Here is a 20,800-nt window from a genome sequence, read left to right as displayed (position 1 = left end):
CTAGGGAAGAGTGGGATAATGAAATTAATGGGGTGAAAGAAAACATATTGCCAACTAAGAAAACTTTACCCAGCAAAGCTGTCCTTCAGAAGTGAAGGAAACAGACTTTCCCAGACAAAACCTATGAATTAATCACCACTAGATTTGCCTTTCAGGAAATACTAAAGATACTTCATTAAATTGAAATGAAAAGACACTAATTAGGGGCACCTGGGTGGCTCAGTCAGTTAAGTGACTGCCTTTAACTCAGGTTATATTCCCATGGTCCTTGCTCAGCAGGGAGCCTGCTCATTCCTGCCTTCTGCCTGCCACTCCCCCTCCTTGTACTCTCTCAGTCAAATAAATAAATACAATCTTTTTAAAAAACCCACTAATTAGCACCATGAAAAGATTTAAACATTTTTAAAAAGGTAATATATAGTCAAGTTCAGAAGGTTCTATACTATAATGGGTATGTGCAAATCATTTTTAACTCTAGCATAAAAGTTAAGAGACAAAGTGTTAAAAAATCTATACCTACAATAATTTGTTAATGGATGCACAATATAAAAAATGTAAATTGCAATGTCAAAAATTGTAGCATGTGTGTGTGTGGGGGGGCTGAAGCAAGCAGGCAGTTTTTTTTATGCAATCAAAGTTAAATCATAATCACCTTAAAATAGCCTGTTCTAACTATAGGATGTTTTATTAAGCCTCATGGTAACCTAAAGACAAAATCCTATGTTAGACATATAAAAGATAAAGAAAAGAATCAAAGTATACCAGTTCAGGAAAATCATCAAATCACAAAGGAAAACAGTAAGGGAAAGGACTCTGAGTCAGTCAGAAAACAAGTAACAAAATGGCAACAATAAGTCCTTACCTATCAACAATTACTTTAAAAGTAAATGGATTAAATTATAAAATCAAAAGACATAGAGTGGCTTAATGAACTAGAAGAAAAGAAAGAAAAGACTCACTATATGCTATCTACAAGAGACTCTCATCACTTTTATACACATAGGCTCAAGTGAAGGGATGGATAAAGGTATCCCATGCCAATGGAAACCCAAAGAAAGCAGGGATAGCTATGTTTATATCAGAAGTCAAAAACTGTAATAAGAGACAAAGAGCATTATTATATAATAATAAAGAGATTAATTTATCAAGAGGATATAACAATTGTAAATATGTGTGCACTTAACATTGGGGCACATAAATATACAAAGTAAATATTAACAGATCTGGAAAGGAAAATAAATAGCAATGCAATAATAGTAGTGGGCTTCATTATCCCTCTTTTAACAATGATTTGATCATCTAGACATCAAATCAATAAGGAAACATTGGTCTTTTTTTTTTAAAGTCAGAATCATCTGGAATCTGACAACATTTTTTTAAAGATTTTATTTATTTATTCATGAGACACAGAGAGAGAGAGAGAGAGAGAGAGAGAGAGAGACAGAGGCAGAGACACAGGCAGAGGGAGATGCAGGCTCCATGCAGGCAGCCCCGATGTGAGACTTGATCCCGGGTCTCAGGATCACGCCCTGGGTCGAAGGCAGGCGCTGAGCCACCCAGGGATCCCCCAGTCTTGAACTATACTTTAGACACAAGGTATCTAGATAGATACAGAATATTTTACCCAATAGCAGCAGAATGTACATTCTTCTCTAGCACACATAGAATATTCTCCAGGACAGATCATATATTAGGTCACAATACAAGTCTTAACAAACTTAAGAAGACTGATATATCAAAAATCTTTTCCATCCATCATGGTATGAAACTAGAAATCAATAACAGGAAGGAAACTAGAAAATTCATGAATATGTGAAAATTAAACAGCACACTCTAAAACAACCAAAAGGTCTAAGAATAAATCAAAATACAAAAAATATATATAGTGAAATAAATCAAGGTAGAAAAATGGAAACAACATATCAAAATTATAGACTAAAACAGATGAAATTAGGAGGGATGTTTACAGCAATAAATGCCTACAGTTAAGAAAAAGAAGGATCTCAAAATAAATAATCTAACTTTGCATCTTAAGGAGCTAGAAAAAAAACAAACTAAGCCCAAAGTTACAAGAAGGAAGGAAATAACAAAGATGAGAGCAGAAATAAAAAGGAATTCAAGAAACCAGAGAAAAGATCAACAAAACTAAGAGCTAGTTTTTTTAAAAGATAAACAAAATAGACAAATCTTAGATAGTGTAACTAAGAAAATAAGAGAGAAGACTCAAAGTCAGAAATGAAACATGAGACTTTGCAACTGATACCACAGAAATACAAAACATCGTAAGAGATGATTCTGAACAAAAAAGTTGGATAACCTAGAAAAAATGGATAAATTTCTAGAAATATACAACCTACTAAGACTAAATCATGCAGAAATAGAAAATCTGAACAGACCAATAACAAGTTAAGGAAATTGTATCAGTAATCAGAAATATCCCAATAAAGAAAAGTCTGGAAACAGATGATATCACTGGTGAATTCTACTAAATGTTTAGAGAGGAATTATACCAATCCTTCTCAACTCTTCCAAAAATTGAAGAGGAAGTAACACTTCCAAACTCATTTTATGTTAGTATTACCCTGAGATCTAAATCAGGCAAGGACACTACAGGAAAAGAAAAGTATATGCCAATATCCCTGATGAACAAAGATACAAAAAATCTCACAAAATGCTGGCAAACAGATTCAACAGCAGCACCTCAAAAGGTCATATACCATTATCCAGTGGAACTTATCCCTGAGATGTAAGGATAGTTTAGCATGCACAAATCTAACTCTGGAATACCACACAAATGGAAGGAAAGATAACACAAATAAGTAGAAAGGTAACTGATGTTCGTGGATAGGAAAATTTAATATTAGGTAGAGGGATGAGTGAAATAGATGAGAGATTAAGAGTACACTTATTGGGATGAGCAATGAGTAATGTATAGAATTGTTGAATCATTATATCATTCACCTGAAACAAATATAACACTGCATGTGAATTATACATTATATATATATATATATATATATATATATATATATATGATGCAGGAGAAGCATTTGACAAAATTCAACATTCTTTCATGGTAAAAACTCCCAGCTAATTAGGTATGGAAGGAGTGTGACTCAACATAATAAAGGCCAAATACAAAAAGCTCACAGCTGACATCATACTCAATGGTGAAGAACTGAGAGCTTTTTCTCAAGGATCAAGTACAAGACAAGCATGCCCACTCTGACCATTTCTAATCAACATGGTCCTATAAGTTCGAGCATATACCATTAGGCAAGAAAAGAATGAAGGCATCTAATCAGAAAGGAAGAGTTAAAATTGCCTCTCTTTGCAGATGAATTGATTTTATATAGGGAGAATCTTAAAGACTTCACAAAAGCCTGTAAAGTCTAATTAATGAATTCAGTGAAGTTGCCAGATACAAAATCAACATGGAGGAATCAGTAGCATTTCTATACACTAACAAAATATCTAAAAAAGAAATTTAGAAACATCTATTTACAATTGCATCAGAAACCATAAAATACTTAGAAATAAATTTAACCAAGAAGGTGAAAGATCTGTACACTGAAAGTTACAAACATGGGTGAAAGAAATTAAAGAAGACACAAGTAAGTGGAAAGATATTCCATGTTCATGGATTAGAAGAATTTATATTGTTAAAATGTTCATACAACCTCAAGAGTGTACTGATTTGATGCAGTCTGATTTAAAATTCCAATGACATTTTTTACAGAAGTAAAAAAACAATCTGATTATTCATTTGGCACCACAAAAGATCCTGAATAGCCAAAACAATCCTGAGCAAAAAGAACAAAGCTTTTCTTGATTTCAAATTATATTACAAAGCTCTAATAATCAAAACAGTATCTTACTGGCATAAAACCAGAAAGAGACCAATGGAACATAGCAGAGGGGCCCAGAAATAAACTCTTGTGTATATGACCAACTAATCTTTGACAAGGGTACCAAGAATACAATCGAGATGAGATAGTCTATGCAATAAATAGTGTTGGGCAAACAGAATATCCACATGAAGAAGAATGAAATTGAATCCTTATCTCACAGCAGACATAAAAATCAACTCAAAATACATTACATACTTAAGTATAAGACTTGAAGTTACAAAACTCCTAGAAGAAAATATAGGGGAAAAGTTCAATGTAGTCTCACTAGATTTAAAGGGATGATGACAATATCTTTAAGGCCAATATGAAGATGAAGAATTAAATAGGATCTATTTCTGCTTTGTGAACTAAAGCAAGATATCCCTAAGCATACACAAATAGTACATAATTCAGAGGGTATTTGAAACCATGGGACAAACAGTGCACACTCTTCTTAGCTTATAAAATCTAGTGGTCAGTAAGTAATATAAAATATTACTTTATAATAAATACAGAGATATTGTCAACTTGAATTTAACATTTATGTAAGTTTTAAGGATAACAAATGAAACATTGAAGAATTCCATTTTGTTCCTGTTCTTCACAGGTAATAAATGCATCCCCTTCTACTTTTAGGGATACTTTCATAGAAAATCTTGAGAAAGTCTGAAATGCTTTGTAATTTTTAAATGAGTTATTATTATCTCAGAGAAACTATAAGGAAGATACAAGGAAATTCAATGCTATGATATCAGTTCAGAGGTTAATAAGATAGCCAGACTTCCAGAGAATACCCTTCAGGGTTGTTTAGAAATCCTAGGGAAGTCCGAGGTTTACAAACCCCTAGGGAATCTTCTAGTTATTTAGAAGTTTGTCAAGAGAAATGATAACATCTTTTTATATTTCTCCTCTGCTCTGTCACTTCAGCCTTCCTTACACTAAAAACTACCACTTACATTTACTATGTACCAGGTTCTAGGTAAGTAGTTGACACACCTTATTGTAGTCATTACAACATCCCTCTGAAATAGGTTTATTTATTTTACAGAGGAATACTCTGTTTCAGGGAGAGGTTATGTAACTTGCCCAAGGTCACACAGCTGGTAAATGGCAGAAAAGGAATTTAAAGCCAAGTTGTGTTTTTTTGTTTTGTTTTGGTTTCAGTTTGATTTTTTACTCTAAGAGCTTTTAGAGTTTCTAAGAGGAAAAAGATTAAATTCTAAGGTGTCAGTAGATAGCCACTTGCTCAAGTGGCCTCTATCTCAGGCTTGAGCCTCCATCCTAGAATGGTCTCACTTGCCTCTGCAGTCTTTTTCTCTTTATTTTCTATATTATTTCTCCTCTAAGACTAATTCTTCTATTTATACTCTGGAGTCCATCTCTTTTTACTTTTGTAGGAGCCTAAACTATTAGTTTCCTTTCTTCCTTTAAAGCAGTGATTTTCAAACCTTAGCTTACATGAAAATCACATGGGGGGCTTGCTTACAGAAATTCTTGAGGCACAAACTAGAGTTTCTGTTTGGTAAGTCTGGGGTATGACCTGAAATTTTGCTTTCTAACAAATTCCCAGTTTATGCTGATGCTGCTAGCTGAGGGAGCACAGTTGGAGAACTACTGCTCGAGACTCCAGAGTAGGGTTGGCAAACTACAAGCTAAAAAATGTTTTTATTATTTTTTAAATGTTTGAAAAATATCAAAAGCAATAAAAGTATTTCCTGACATGTGAATATTGTATGAAATTCAAGTTTTAATGTTTATTAATCAAGTTTTATTGGATCACATTATATGTTATATATGGCTGCTTTCTCACTACAACAACAAAGTTGAGTAGTTGTAGTAGAATTAGTAGTTGTGAAAGTGATTGTATGGCTTGGAAGTATAAAATATTCACTCTCTGGCCCTTTACAGAATCAGCAGCTGACCCTGCTTTAAGTAATTCTCAATCCTAGATACACATTAGAATCACCTGAGGAGCTTTATAAAATTCTGATGCCTTGGTTCCATCTCCAGAGATTCTGATTTAATTGGCCTGGAATACATTCTAGTGGATCCTTAACATTTAAACATACCTTATCTGTCCTAATTAAATAAAACAAAAAGTAAGCAAACCTACCAAACCTACCTTACTCTGCCTTTAAGAAAGAACTAGATAGGGGACGCCTGGGTAGATCAGTGGTTGAGGGGCTCTCTTAGGCCCAGGGCTTGATCCTAGAATCTTGGGATCCAGTCCCATGTCCAGCTCCCTTCATGGAGCCTTCTTCTCCCTCTGCCTGTGCCTCTGCCTCTCTCTGTGTCTCTCATGAAAAAATAAATAAAATCTAGAAAAAAGAGACCTGGATAGTACAACCTCCTTATTTAATAGTTAAGGAGAATTTTGTCCAGATATGTGAATCCTTTGTCCATATTAACAGACATTGTTGCTGTCATTATTACCAAATTATAATGGCAAATTGCTTAATATTAAAAAGTTAATAAAAACTAGGTTATAGTCAAAAAGTATTATACGCTTGTCTTAGCCCATTTGGGCTGCTATAACAAAATACTGTAAATTGAGTGGCTTATAAACAATAGACATTTATTTCTCACAGTTCTGGAGGCTGGAAGTTCAAGATCAGGGTGCCAGCAGATCTGGTGAGAGTTGGCTTCCTGGATCATAGATGTTTGCTTTTTTTTTTTTTTTTAGGTGTTTGCCTTTTTATTGTGTCCTCAGATGATGGTAGGTGTGAGGGAGTTGTCTGGGACTTCTTTTATAAGGACACTAATCCCATTCATGAGGACCTAACCCAAAGGCCTCACCTCCAAGTACCATTACATTGGGGATTTGTTTTCAACATAGGGATTTGGGGTGAAACCCAAATGTTCAGTCTACAGCAAAATTCATTGTAAAAAGAGAGAGAGAGAGGGAGAGAATGAAAGAGAAATACAAACTATATGTAGATGTCAGGTTCTAAATTTAGTGCTTAAGGAAAAATCTGACTAAAATCAAGTTTACCTGATAGCAGCTTTTCTATTTAAGAAAAAAAGTAGTTGGCTTGTGTTAAAGGCCAATATATTACATGTTAGAATTACATGCATTTGAGGGAGATATCGACATTCAGGACTAGAGAGAGAGATCCATACTACAGGAGGTACTCAGGAACTAGTATCACTTAGGAATTGGTACATTTCCATCTCTTGTATCATGATTGTCTCTGACCTGTGCTTATTTTTGCAATAGCCAAATCTCCTCACAGGTCCCTTCCTGTGTCTTTATTTCTCTCATTTACTGAGAGGATATTGGATAAATTGTTGATTGTGGGCGAGGCACCTGCAGTATATAGAAGATATAAAAGGAAAAATGAAAAGTAATGTTTGATTTCCTTCCCTAAGCCTACTCCCAATTTCAGTGATCAACACTGTCAAAATTTTACATACACACACAAACAGACACAGCCCCTCTATCACAATTACATATAAATAAACCTACAAATATAGACTCATACTATACAAACTCTTTAGCAACCTTACTTTTATGTTTAACATTATAAATTGAACATCTTTTGATATAAGAATATGTACATGTACTTTATATTTTTCTAATAATTACATAATATTCTGTGGTATAGGTAAACTGTAATCTTACAAATAAGTCTTGCATTAGTAGATATTATATACATCTATACATCTATATCTATATCTGTATCTATCTAGGATTAATTCCTGGGAATTGAAGTGAAATCAATACATCAAGGAGAATGTGCCTTTTAAAATACTTGATAGATTTAATACCTTTCACAAAGTTTTCACCATTAGTACTTGCTTATCAATTTAAAAAGTTTTTCTAGTTTTTATGCTTTTGCCTAAATATGAAGGAGGTGGAACATTTTAAATGTATTTTATGGTCTTTTTGTGAATTACCACTTTATGTTCTTTACTTATTTTTTCACTCAGTTTCACATATTTTCCTCGTGACTTAGGAAGAAAGTATTTTAGAAAGACTTAGAAATATTTAAAATTTAGAAATACTTAGAAAGAATAGTATTTTTAGGAAATATTCCATTGAATATGTTGCATTGTTTTCCCATTTTGTCATTTGTCATTGTATATAATTTAGCCCAGCAGAAGTTTTATATTTTTATATAGTCACAGTTGTTTATTTTTTCTTATATGGCTTTGGATTTCTCCACTCCAATATTTATAGAAAACCAAATCTGTTTTCTTCTAATACGTTTGTGATTTCAATTTTTATGCTTAAATTTTTGATCTGTCTAGACTATTTTGATGATGGGATTCATCTTGAATCTTCTCAATGACACTATGTATTAAGTATTATTTCCATTTTAGACATCTCTGTTTTATAAATGGTAAAAGAGAGGATCTGACATGGAAGTTATTTTCCAAGACTCCTCACTCATGAGTACTGGAGTCTAAATTTATGATGTTGTCTCAAAAATATATAGCCAGTTGTCATTCCCTTCTATAATAACAAACGTTAGTCTCTCAGCAGGTACATTGCCCTGTTGAACTCTTTGCCTAAAAATAGGGAATACTTTTTAGTGGGACACTGTCATTGTAGTTAGTGCTTTTCCTGCATCTATAAAATGAGATAATAAGTCAGCTATCCTAGTACAGTTAAAAAACGTAAGCAGCAAATCTACAGGTATGGCCCAGGTCTGTATTGGGATGCTGTGGGATAAATAAGTGTAGGTGGAAGTTTTAACCAGATTGTTAAGTGTGAGAGCCTTCCTTTAGAATGTCCATACATTTACACTGTATCTGAAATCCTGTCAGAAGTCATCCCTGACTGCCTACATGTGTTTTTTCACCTATAACCTCACTTTTGTTTAATCTTTCCCTATGAACTGTTCTGAGATTTGTAACATTTCCCAGCACTTTCCTGTCTTTCCTGGGCCATCCAAATACCTCAGGGTCTATTTAAATAATTTTAAGAAAGCTATAAAGTTGCTTCCCCCCCATAATCCCTAATGAAAAAAAGACAACTAATATTACTTATTGACAAGTTGAAAAATGGGTTTTTAAAAATCTTCTGAGCCCCCCATGGAGAAACACATTTGAAAATTCTTTATTTTTCTTGGCATTGAGTTGCTATGTTTGGGTTTGTTTATCCGGAAGTGCTGCAGGAAATGTGACCTGCTATGACCTCAGGAGAGGAAAGTGTTATGAACTGAATGTTTGATTCTGCACTTAAAGCCATTAATAAAAGTTGTGAAACCATGAGAGTTGGGCCTCCATGTTGATGTTTTAATGTCCTGGAAGTCACTGGTTGTGTTGCAAGTGCTTACAATTTGTAATTACCTAGACTCGTATGACAGACGGAACTGGGAATCAAATTAAGTAGCTGCCTTCTCTTACGATGCTAGAAAATCTCCAGCTTAAGACAAGATTGCTTTTTTTTCTTCCTAAAAAAAGGCACAAACAATGACAGCCCAAAATAGCTATTTAGTCAGAACTGACGACACTTTCTGAATGCTTGTCATTAAGAGAAATAGAAAATCCTGATTTTCTTCTTCCTTTAATTTCTCTCCCATAAATACCTTGCTTCCTACTGAAGCTGCCTCACCTCATTGCCCAGGAGAAATGCCCAGTGGCTCTGACAGTGCCTCAGCACCACTGCAGGCACCAGAGGGGAGGTGGCTTATGCAAAACATATTAAAGAAAAATCCTAAAAGTCACTGCAGCTTTTTCTACTGAGTTATGCTTATCTTCCCTGTTGCTGTAAGCTGATGGGGGAACGTCGTGGCAAAGACAGAACCACTCTTTTTCCTCCCACTATTTTTGCTGCAGTGAGAACTGTTCATTTCTGCTTGCATTTCGCCAGATAGCTTCAGAATTCTAGCTGAGAATTAGGGCTTTCTAAGGCTGGAAATAAGAGTTTAGAACCTTAAATTGGACTTTGTCCTTTTGGCTCAGTAAAAATTGAGTTAATTTGCAGCATCCGGTGCCTGACTGGAATGACAACAGACAGTAGGATCTGACGATGTTTTTGAATTAAGTTTTTTTTCCCCTTATGGATTCATGGGGGCAGAAGCTTTTATTTTTCTCTCTTGCTCTTTCCCTTCCAGAGCCAGCTGAACGTGTTACATTCAGCAGCAGTAGCTACTGAATCTATACTTATGTTATCCCCTGGAATCTTCTATCTTCACTTCGATCCCTTCCTCTATTATTGATTGTCATTTACCAATAAAGCTTAGTTTTGGGGGAAAAATAGATGCAGTGTTTTGCTAGCAAGCCTGGCAACTTTAGATACCCCTGGAAGATGTAACAGATATTACAGGACAGGGAAGTAAGAGAAGGTGGTATTTCTCAAGCATGTAACCACAGATCACCCTAGGGGAACCCAAATTACATTTTAGGGACTTTGGGAGACAGTGATCCTTTGGTCTTGGTACTATTCTACACGAAAAAGCAGAATGAGATGTATTTGCAGTGATTTGTACTATTTGCCAAACAGGGTGCTGCATCAGAATAGCCTGGAATCTAGTGCAGAGCCCATATTAAACCTCCAAAGGGAAAGGGGTTTCCTCTTCATTTAGAGTCTGCCCGGTGCAGTCCCATTGTAAAGTATCTAATAGGATAATACCAGGGCTCTCCAGAAATATAAGTAACTCATTGGTTAAATTTCATTCTTCACCTTTCCCCCCCTCCTTCCTGAGTGAGCTCATTCCCCCCTCCCGTTTTTTTTTTTTTTTTTAAACCCAGTGATTTAAAATGCTAGAAGGAAAAGCAACTGAAGTCTTAACTTTCAGATGCTGAATTCTCAGCTAATTGAAATTACTGGGCACAATGCTATATATAGCCAATGAAGAGATTTTGAGCTCTCACTCAGTGCCTTCAAGACATGTCGTTTTGTAGTCAGAGAAAACAGAGATCAATGCATTTTCAAACTGACAGAGGGAACGGATGCTCCTTAGTAGCACATGCCCAGGATCGTGTGTGTGGGGCTTGCGCTGTGCTGAGAAGCTGAATACCGGTCCATATGCTCCTTATTTACTGCAATGTTCTTTGCATGTTACTGTGCACTCCGGACTAACGTGAAGGTAAGAGGAGGCGAGCCGGCAACTGGGCACAATATACATGTTAAACCAGCTGCAGAAAATGTCTACCTTGTGTAGCTCCAGGACTTTTCGGATTGCTGGCTGAGCAAGCAGATTATTACAGGTGGTTGCAAGGGCTTTGTTTTATTGTTGCCGAGCAGCCTCGCTGGGGGAGCATGTTGGAACGCTGCTGTGAAGTGACCTTCAGGTTTAACTATTTGTAATTCAGGCTCACGCTCACACTTGGGGGGTGGAGTTGGGGGAGGAAAAGATGAAAAATGATTTAGGTAGGCCAGACCAAGAAATCAGAAAAGGTAAAAAACTATGCAGCATGCTTTAGATTAGGATTTAAAGTCTTTCTTTTAAAAAGTGCTGTGAGCTGCCTGTGCTCATGCAGCTTAATTGATTAAGAGCTGGGGATTAAATTAGGTGTCTATAATGGCATTAGAATATGATCTGTGGGATATCTGACCATCTCGTTCATATAAACAAATTATTATCATTGGAAGTTGATGATATTGATTGTACAAATCCTCTGCCCTGGGTGGGCTGGCTGCTTAGGCTGCGTGGGCGCCGCTGCCCCAGTGTCACCCCGCTGACATTCGCTCGCTGTAGCTAATAAGCCTCCAAAGTTGAGCCTAAGTTTGGGAGATTTACCCCTTGACGGGAAGGACGGCGTTATTGTTGGAGAGGTTTTCTGACACTGTTCATTCAGCACTGAGCCAGACAAACAGGCCAGCTGTGGAATTCCAGTTGCATAATTTAAGTGAATCACATCCTCTGTTAGTTAGCTTTTTGAACTTGTATACCTTACTGAAGGAAGTCCAAAAGGGAGGTGATTGCCTTTCAGAAAAAAAATAAATAAATAAATAAAGACTCAAATACCTAAATAAGAACCTTTAAAAAAATGTCAATATAAAGTGTTTCCCCCTTTTATTTTACTGGGGGAGTATTTTAATATGTCTGGGCATTAAAGTTTTGTTTTCTGTGCTTACAAGTTTTTTAAAGAGCTCCCTGCTGCTCATTCTTTTGTAAGCCTTTTTGTTTTCGATTTGATTTTCAAACAGGTAGTATTTATGTTTTGATGACCAGTTCTTTTACAACTACAGCCTGACAGCATTCTGTGGATCATTTTGCAGAGTTCTACAGAATTTAGTTTTTACTACTTTTAAGATTAAGTTCAGCAATCAATTTTTTCCCATACATATGATGGATATAGTAAATAAGATGAAAAGAGATATTTAAAAACCTAGAGTGTGCCCAAATGTCAGCTTGGATTTCTCCATCACCATCTCCTATTCCTAATTGTGGGGTTTAGCATACATTGTTCTTTAGGCTCAATGAATTGTAAATGTTTTCTCTCCTCATTTTTTTTGAAGGAGAAAGGCAGTGTTTTTTTTTTTTTCAGAGAAATCTCCATACATAATTTTAGATTAAGAGATAACAATTGTTTTGATAGTCCATTGTCATATTTCAGAAGTGCAGGAAAACCCAAGTCCAAAGTTCCTTTATTATGGGTTTTGGGAAATCCCTTTTTTCTTTTTTTAAACTCTTGACTACTATCAGTGTGGTCTTGATGGATTGAGCTCTAATTCTTTCTCGCTTAGACTAATAAGCAAAGAAATGAAAAGACTTTCACCAACAGTATCTTAATTCAGATGACTTTTGGATAATTAATTCTTAGTACTTTGGCTAGTCTGTACTGAGATACAAATGCTTCAATAGGAGCTCAGAACATGCACATTACCACATACAACACATATAACCTTGCTCTGAGTTGTTTGACTTCAATTTTACATACGTTTAAGCCCTTTGAATAATTATTTCTTGCACTTTCTTGCATTGTTTTCTCTTAGGGTTATCTTTTCCTTCTGAGACAGCAAGGTTTTCTAAAAGAGTTTACATTTCACCTGTTGTCTAATATTTTATCAAGTTGGCACAATAAAGTCTTATCTGATAATTTTATTTTTAATATTTGTTTTATTTCATATTAAATTTTAAAATATTTGATTTTATTTCCGTTGTGCCTAGAATTTCTTACTTGCTTGGTTCTGGCAAAGTCTTTTACGTAGCATATAGCTTCTTATGCTTCCATGATTGAAGATTATTGGTGTTAGAGTGATTGAAAACTTTTAAGGTGGTTAAGTTTCAGAAAATAGAAGCATCTCTTATTTATTTTTTTCTGCACAGGAAAAGCCATAAATGTCACAATTATTGTTATACAATGATTGTTTTGTTAATTGGACATTTATAATATAGTACAGTCAAAAGAATTTTTTGAGAGTGGAATATTTTATTATATTTCATGTATATTTTTATGTAACATGGGCATTAAACCTGTGCTCCATGTATATACTATATATATGTGTGTCTCTATATCTAGTACATATGCACTATATATGTATATATATATATATAGTACACACACTGTAGACACATACAAAATTTACATCTCTCAGAATGTGACTCATGGGTCACCATTTATTCATTCATCTATCAAAAATTTTTGAAGGACAACTGTGATTTATGCACCATGCTAGAGCCTGGGAAACCAAGATCAATAGATAACAGTCCTTGATTTCAAGAAGTTTCTTGTCTTGGAAAGGCCACAGACATAGAAACAAGTAAGTGGTTTGAAATATTATGGGACTAGTAATGAAAGTCCATTCAGGGCATTGTAGGGACAAAACAAAAACAGAACAGTGGTCAATTTTACATGGACTGGTCAAGAAAGGTTTCACTGTGAAGTCACCTCTGAGTTGAATCTTGACAGCTAATGGAATTTTTGCCAGGCAGCCTGGGGTGAGGCAGGCAGGCCAGGTAGAGAAAATAAGAAAAACATGGTACTAAGAAGCAGAGCACTTTGGAGAGCTGCAAATAGTTGGAAATGGATAGAGCCTGGGGTCTTGCAAGGCTGAACAGTGAATTAACAGGGCAAAACAAATAAATGGAAGCTGAGGCCAGTGCTGTGAGAATTGACTGAGTGATCACCACAATCTAACTCTAGAAATTGTGTTACTTTGCCACCTATTTCTGGACAGATAGGTTTCTAAAGAAGGAAAGGAAATGAAAACTTCTAAACAAAGGGTATTATTTATATTCTGTGGGGTTTTTATTGTTATTGTTGTTAGCTCAAAGTTTGAGTTTGATAAACAGTCATATAATATTGGCTTAGATTTACCTTTTAATTTTTAAAGAATGTGATTAACTTAATCTGAGACTGTTCACACAAAAGGGGCAATGTAATCATTATAAAGATGTATAATAACTCATCTCAGATTGCTTATGTTGTACAAAAAGTATCTCTTTGATAGGAAAACATATAAGAAGTTTGTTGTACGAGATGTCCATATCATCTTGTCCTTAGAAATGACTCCATTTTTCAAAGTCATGGTATTGATAACTTGCATTCAGATGATATCTTTCACTTTTCTAAATAACTTTATGTTCCTCATCTCATTATCGCCCTCTTTCATCCCGCTGCTTTCATCCCGCATGCCCATATACACTTACAGACCCACAATCTCTGAAATACAAATGGCAAGTACTACACCCATTTCACAGATAAGAAAATTAAGATAAAGGATATGGCCATTTTCTCTGATCCATAGTGTGTCAGAAGCAGACCTAATGTAAGGCTCAGATCTCTTGACCTAGTTTGCTGCTTTATTTTCATTCTAGTATATCCTGCTGCCTACCTCGTAGATTCAAGAATTCTCTTTTATTTTTGATATTCCTTAATAGTAAATATAAGAACTTTTTAGAAAAAGAGTATAGCAAAATGATTTTAAAGCCTAGGCTTTTGGGATTCTGAAAAAAACTACATTTGGGTCTATCTTTTCCACTGATTGCATGGAAAATTTTATGCACAAAAATTTTTGATTTACCTGAAGTTCAATAAAATAATATAATAGTAAGAATTATGTGAGATAAGGCACATAAGAACTGTAAAAAATCTTAGAATATAGTAAGTACTCAATCAATTCAACACATAACTGGTTAAAATTGAGGCCATCAGATAGGGGAAAGACTTCAGACTTGCTTTCAGTAAAAATCATGTTAAGATATTCTAGGAATTGAGCCCAGTTAAAAGAAATTTGTAATTAATGAGAAACATATTCAGATATAATATCCCTCTCCCACCACTATTACCATCACTACCACACAGGCACATATATTAGCATATAAACTCCACAAAAACCAGGATTTCTGATTGTTTTTTCAAGTCTCTATATCATCAGCATCAAGAAGAATGCCAAGTACATAGTAGGTGCTGAGTAAATATTTGTTGGATGATTGCATTAACTGAGTACCAGATTGCTCTTTATTACTCAGCTTTTCCCAATATTTATTTATCTTAATGCTTTTTAAGTTATTTTGAGAGAGAAAAACAAAACCATAGGCTTTAAAGTCATATATGGTTTGGGGATTAAATACTGGATTTGGCAATCACCAACCACTTGTGCTCAGTCACTCTTACAGATCTGTATAGCCAGGTCGTATAGCAAGGTTGGAGAGAATCAATAACTCAAACTAAAACAATTTATTGGATGCCAAACTACAACTCAGACCTTCATCATGCTCATTTCTACCAGGTTTATTCAATGAAGTCATTCTTTTCTAAACACTGCACCCTTTTCTGCCTCTGAGTATTTGCTAGAATTGTTTCCTGCAATGGGAATCCCTTCTCTGTATGGTTTGGCTTGTCTAAATTCTATTCTCCCAAGGTGTCTATCTTACAAGAAGCTGATGCAGTCACAAAGCTCCCTTATTTTATCCCTCTTTTGACTTAATGAGTGCAATTTTTACATCATTTGTGGCAATAAATCTTACATTGCCTTATGCCATCACTTTGTCATCATTATCTTACATTGCTAGGTAATTTTGATTATGTGTGGGTATTGCCCTCATTGCATCTGTATTTTAAGCATTTGAGGACAAGAGCAATTTACTATTTTGTTCATTTTTGTCCCTTGTCGTTTATATGTTAGGAATTAAAAAAAAAATGATGGATATATTGGTTGAAAGGGAAACTTGCAGAAACTCTACCTCCTTATGCTACTGATGCCTACTCTTCAGCTAGATTTCATGATACATCCCACATATTGATGCTTTTAATAAATACATTATTTTGTTGTAGGCAGGGCCTGGAGTCATGAATCAGAAAGTGTGGACAGTTTGTGTAACACCTATGGCTCATCCAAAACAGGAGTGGTCCCTCTCAGAGTTTCAGTTAATTATCTCTTTTAGGAGGCCAATAATATATTAGACCCTCACTGGGCCCTTATATCATGGCCTCCAAATGGTGTGCACCTGCTTGGTATATTGGGTTTATAATACCTAAGCCTACTCAATATATTGGGTTTATAATTTCTAATGAAGCTCTTCAATGCAAAACTTTAAACAATAATACAAGGAATTAATTAATAAAGCATAAAACAGCATAGCAAACAATAGCAATGATAGCTATAATTTGTTGAGCTCTTAGTATAAGCCCTGGACTACACCAATAACTTGGCACATATTCTTTCAAAATGCTTTCCAGTGACCTATGATGTAAGAATTATCATCATCACTATTTTATAAATGAAGGAACAAAAATAATTTGCCTGATGTCACACAAATATTAAGTGCCCATGAAGCTAGCTCTTAAATCAGGTCTGTTTTACTGTAAACCTTTAAAAAACTTTCCTAAATAGGCAATATACATGTATGATCTATAACTACTATAACACAGACACCTCAATTTTTTTAATAAGGTAAGGGATTAACTAAATAATACAATTATATTTGTTTTACATAATATGACCTTGCCATTCCTTTTCTTGCTTCTTTCTAGTAAATGATGGTTAGCGTCAGAGCATGAGTCTGTTCTGATACTACATTCATTCAGTCACCAAATATTTAATGAGCATCTATTATGTGTCTAGCACTGACCTAGTTGCTAAAAATACAGGGTGGAATAAAACAGACAATAATCAGACAATATTCCTTATCCTTATAGAATTTAAATGCTAATAAGGTAGACAGATAGTAAAAGAGACAGTGAAGTAAAATGCATAGTGTAGGGGTCCCTAGGTGGCTTAGTCGGTTAAGTGTCCAGCTCTTGGTTTTGGTTCAGGTCACGATCTCATGGGTAATGAGATTGAGTCCTGCATCAGGCTCTACATTCAGCATGGAGTCTGCTTAAATTTCTTTCTCCCTTGCCCTCTGCCTTTCCCCCTACTCATGCATGCTTGTTCTTTCTCAAAATAAATAAAAATAAAATAAAAATTTAAAAAATGCATAGTGAATAATGGCAAATGCTAAAAAGAAAAAAATAAAACATGAAAAGAAGATCAGAAATATGAACGTGGAAAGGGTTTGAGGTTACAGTTTTAGGTAAAGTGATTAGTGAGAGTCTTAATAGGATGGTGACTTTTGGTAAACACCCAAAGGATGTGAAGGGATTAACTATATAGGGAATGGTAGCAGAAAGTGCAAAGGCCCTGAAATGGGAGCCTGCCCAGACTTTGAAGGTATGTCTAAGAAACCAGTATGCCTGGCAAGAGAAAGAGCAAAAGTATGTCAAAGTGAGTATATCACATAGGGCTTTGTAAGTTAGACTTTTTCCTCTCAGTGAAATGGGAAGCCAGCAGAGGTTTTAGGAGAGGAGGCATTGGATTTGACCAATGTTTTCACAAGGTTATTCAGGTTGCTGTGTTGAAAAGAGACTAAGAGGACGAGAGCCAGAGCAGAGAAACTGGTTAGAAGGTCCTGTAGTAATCCAGGTAAGGAACATTAATAGCTTGGATCAGGTTGGTACCAGTGAGACTAGAGACAAGTTGTCTAGGTCTGTATATAATTTTATTTTGGATATTTATCTTTGTTTTTCCTGCCCTCTTACTGAAATGTCCTCAGCTTTGGGGTACTGGTTTTCAGCACTTCTATACTTAACCAGTATTAATTAGAGAAAAATGCTTTACTATATGGTTCCTATTGCAGTTTTACTGCTTTCAAATCTTCTGAACATTTTGAAGGGTAGTCACTTAAGATTTATGTCATACATGTACATTCAAGACTTCATTTTATTTTTGGTTTCAGATCTGATCTTCAGGGGACTGCCCTAGTTCTGCAATGAATCTACTTGAGGGCAGGAACCATGTCTTATATGCATTTATATCCCTATTGCTTTGCATGTGGGAGATGATCAATAAATGCTTGCTAAATGAGTGATTGAATGAATGGTAGTCCCTTAAAAAGTAGGACATAATTTATAGAGTGCATCTTTGGATTAGGCATGGTACTACCAAATAAGAATACATACACAACAAGGAGAATTGATTTTGCTTTCGACAGATTTCCTGTCTAATGGCAAATAATTCCCTCTTTTATGACATTATTTCTCCAACACCAGAACCTCTAGGATAGCAGCAGGAATCTGGAAATCATGCTAGGTAGTTCTTACTGTAGACAAATTTAGAAAACACTATCTTATGGCTTATGTTTGGAATTAAAGCAGAGTCAACAAGTTTGCTGAGAAATTGTTATGTGTTAATATTTGCATAAGTAATATATATTTTTATTTTTATTATATTTTATATATAAATAAAATATATTTAAATGTATATTATAAAAATATATAGAATATATAAATATTTTATATATTTATATATACGTACTATATATAATATATAATATTTTATATAATATTATATTTTTATTATATTTTATTTATATATATATATATATATCCAGTTTTTCAAACTTTTTGGACTGCAGCCTATAGTAGAAATATAAATTAAAAATTGCAACTCACTATGTATAAGTTTCATTAACTTTCCCCAAAGCTATGCATTCTGGCATTCTCTATTCTATTTTTACGTCTTAAAATTTTGTTTCTTTTTTATAATTTTGGTCAGGATTTTCTAGATGTACTATAATCAGAAAAATGGTTGAGGAATTGCAATTCATACTGACCCATTTAAAACCGATTCCTTCATTTACCTTTATTAATGAGTTTGGATGAGTATAGAACAAGTTATAACTCACAATTTGAAAGACGCTACTGCATGTTCCCTGCTTTAAGGAACATACAACCTCAATTAGGAATATGCATCTGGGAGATGATGAATTACATTAGTTGACAAACATCACTAAGTTAATGTGTGAAAGCCTTGCATTGAACACAGGTGAGGTGCCTGGTCCATTTATACTTAGTATACTCATTTGAGAATTCAAGGTTCAGCACTTAGTTCTGTGGCCTTGGCTCTGGCCTTTGAGACTTAGCCTGTCCATCAACATACCTCAGTAAAGCCCAATAGCAATAGCTAATGTTTATGGAGTATTAGTGATGTGTTGGCAGGCACTGTTCAAAGTGCTTCACTCATTCAAGCTTCACAATAACTCAAAGAGGTTTTTTTTTATTAAACCCATTTTACAGGTGAAGGGACTGAGTTGCAGAGATTTAGCTGTCCAGCGCCTCACAGCAAGTAACTGGTACAAGGTTAAATGCCAGACACAGGAAGCAATGCTCAGGATAGGGCAGTGCCCAGAAGGAGACTTCCTTTACTCTAGATCCTCGCTCTGGTGCTGAGAGCTCTGGCTTCTGATTTTCTTCACCAGAAGGGCACCCTTACATATCTTTAATTTCCAGGACTCTGTTGGGCTAATCTCTGGGTTGTCGATTTAGATCAGATCCCCGTTCCCCCTGATTTGGATGTGCCATAGTTTCTTCCATTAGCTAGTGGCCAGAAGAATTCCCACGGGCCTGGTAACCTATACCCTCCCATGATTCTAGGGATGCTGACACTTAAGAGACATTCATAATCAATTGAAGCATGGACACCCTTTGAAAGAGGCCAGTTTGCTCAACTCTGCTCTTGTTATTTGAGTAGTAAATAGGGTAATAAAACTCTCCAGGATGAATTGATATTGCTAGGATAACCTAGCTCTTGAGAATCGAAAAGAGAAAGATGAACAATAAAACAAAGAGACATTTGACCCTGGGAAGGTCTGGCCTTAAATATTTCCCAAATGTAAACTAGACTTTTTGTTGTTGTTGTTGTTGTTGTTTAGACTCCTAAACGACTTTCACACTTTCAATAGAGGCAGAATTTAATTGAAAGAAGCTGAGGGAATATCTTCAAAATAAAAGTTAGATGAATAGGAGACAAATTTTGAGTCATGTTTTATTTATTTATTATATTATATTGAGTGTACTTAGATTTACATATTCTTGAAAAAGGTATATATAGATTTATTTGTTTGTTTTTAAAGATTGTACCTAGATTTGAAAAGGAAAGTGAGACCACAGGGTATATAGTGAACCTAGGATGGAGGGATTTGGGTAGATTTCTGGAGAAGATCCCTGAATCTTGCTGGAGTAACTAAAGGAGCCCTTTGCATTTATGGTGGATATTTAGTCAATTTATTTATAATCTGTACTCTTTCAAACTGTTTAGGAAAAGTAAATATAGAAATTAGTTTTAAATGGGTCAATATGAATTGTATCTAAACTGTTTTATGATTATAAAAGCAATATATGCTCATTATAGAAAATATGTAAAGTCCAAAGAAGGAGGAAAATTTATACATGCTCATAATCTTGCCATGCATATATAAAATATCTGTATTCTTTTCATTTTTAAAATATATGTGTGTATATGTGTATATATGAATGTATATGTGTTATGTGTGTAACATATGTAGGGTCAAAATGTATTATTTATACACAGTGTCTTCATCTAATACCATATCATAAGGACATTCTCACATCATTAATAATCCTTCATAAGCATCTTTTTTTAATGGCTACATACTGGGAAAACTTTTTGAAAAGTAAATAAATAAAGGTAGGCAGGAACAGATAGCATTGTTTTTCTCCGACCATTACTT

General features: G+C 34.8%; 1 protein-coding gene across 8 annotated transcripts in view; it reads left to right on the top strand.

Annotated features, from left to right (window-relative positions):
- Positions 1-20,800, top strand: part of DLG2 (discs large MAGUK scaffold protein 2) — a 1,981,735-nt gene that overhangs the window by 600,454 nt on the left and 1,360,481 nt on the right. Inside the window, exon 1 of one of the 8 annotated variants that reach the window (XM_041730227.1) lies at positions 10,632-10,927. The exons of the other annotated variants lie outside the window; for them this stretch is intronic. Coding sequence (XP_041586161.1) covers positions 10,886-10,927 — 42 coding nt within the window. The 5' untranslated portion in view covers positions 10,632-10,885. Of the gene's footprint in view, positions 1-10,631; positions 10,928-20,800 lie in introns of those variants that run through there. 8 annotated transcript variants of the gene reach the window in all.

The sequence above is a fragment of the Vulpes lagopus genome, chromosome 15, assembly GCF_018345385.1.
Source record: "Vulpes lagopus strain Blue_001 chromosome 15, ASM1834538v1, whole genome shotgun sequence".
Classification (NCBI taxonomy): domain Eukaryota; kingdom Metazoa; phylum Chordata; class Mammalia; order Carnivora; family Canidae; genus Vulpes; species Vulpes lagopus.
This window is presented reverse-complemented; position numbering and strand designations above follow the sequence as displayed.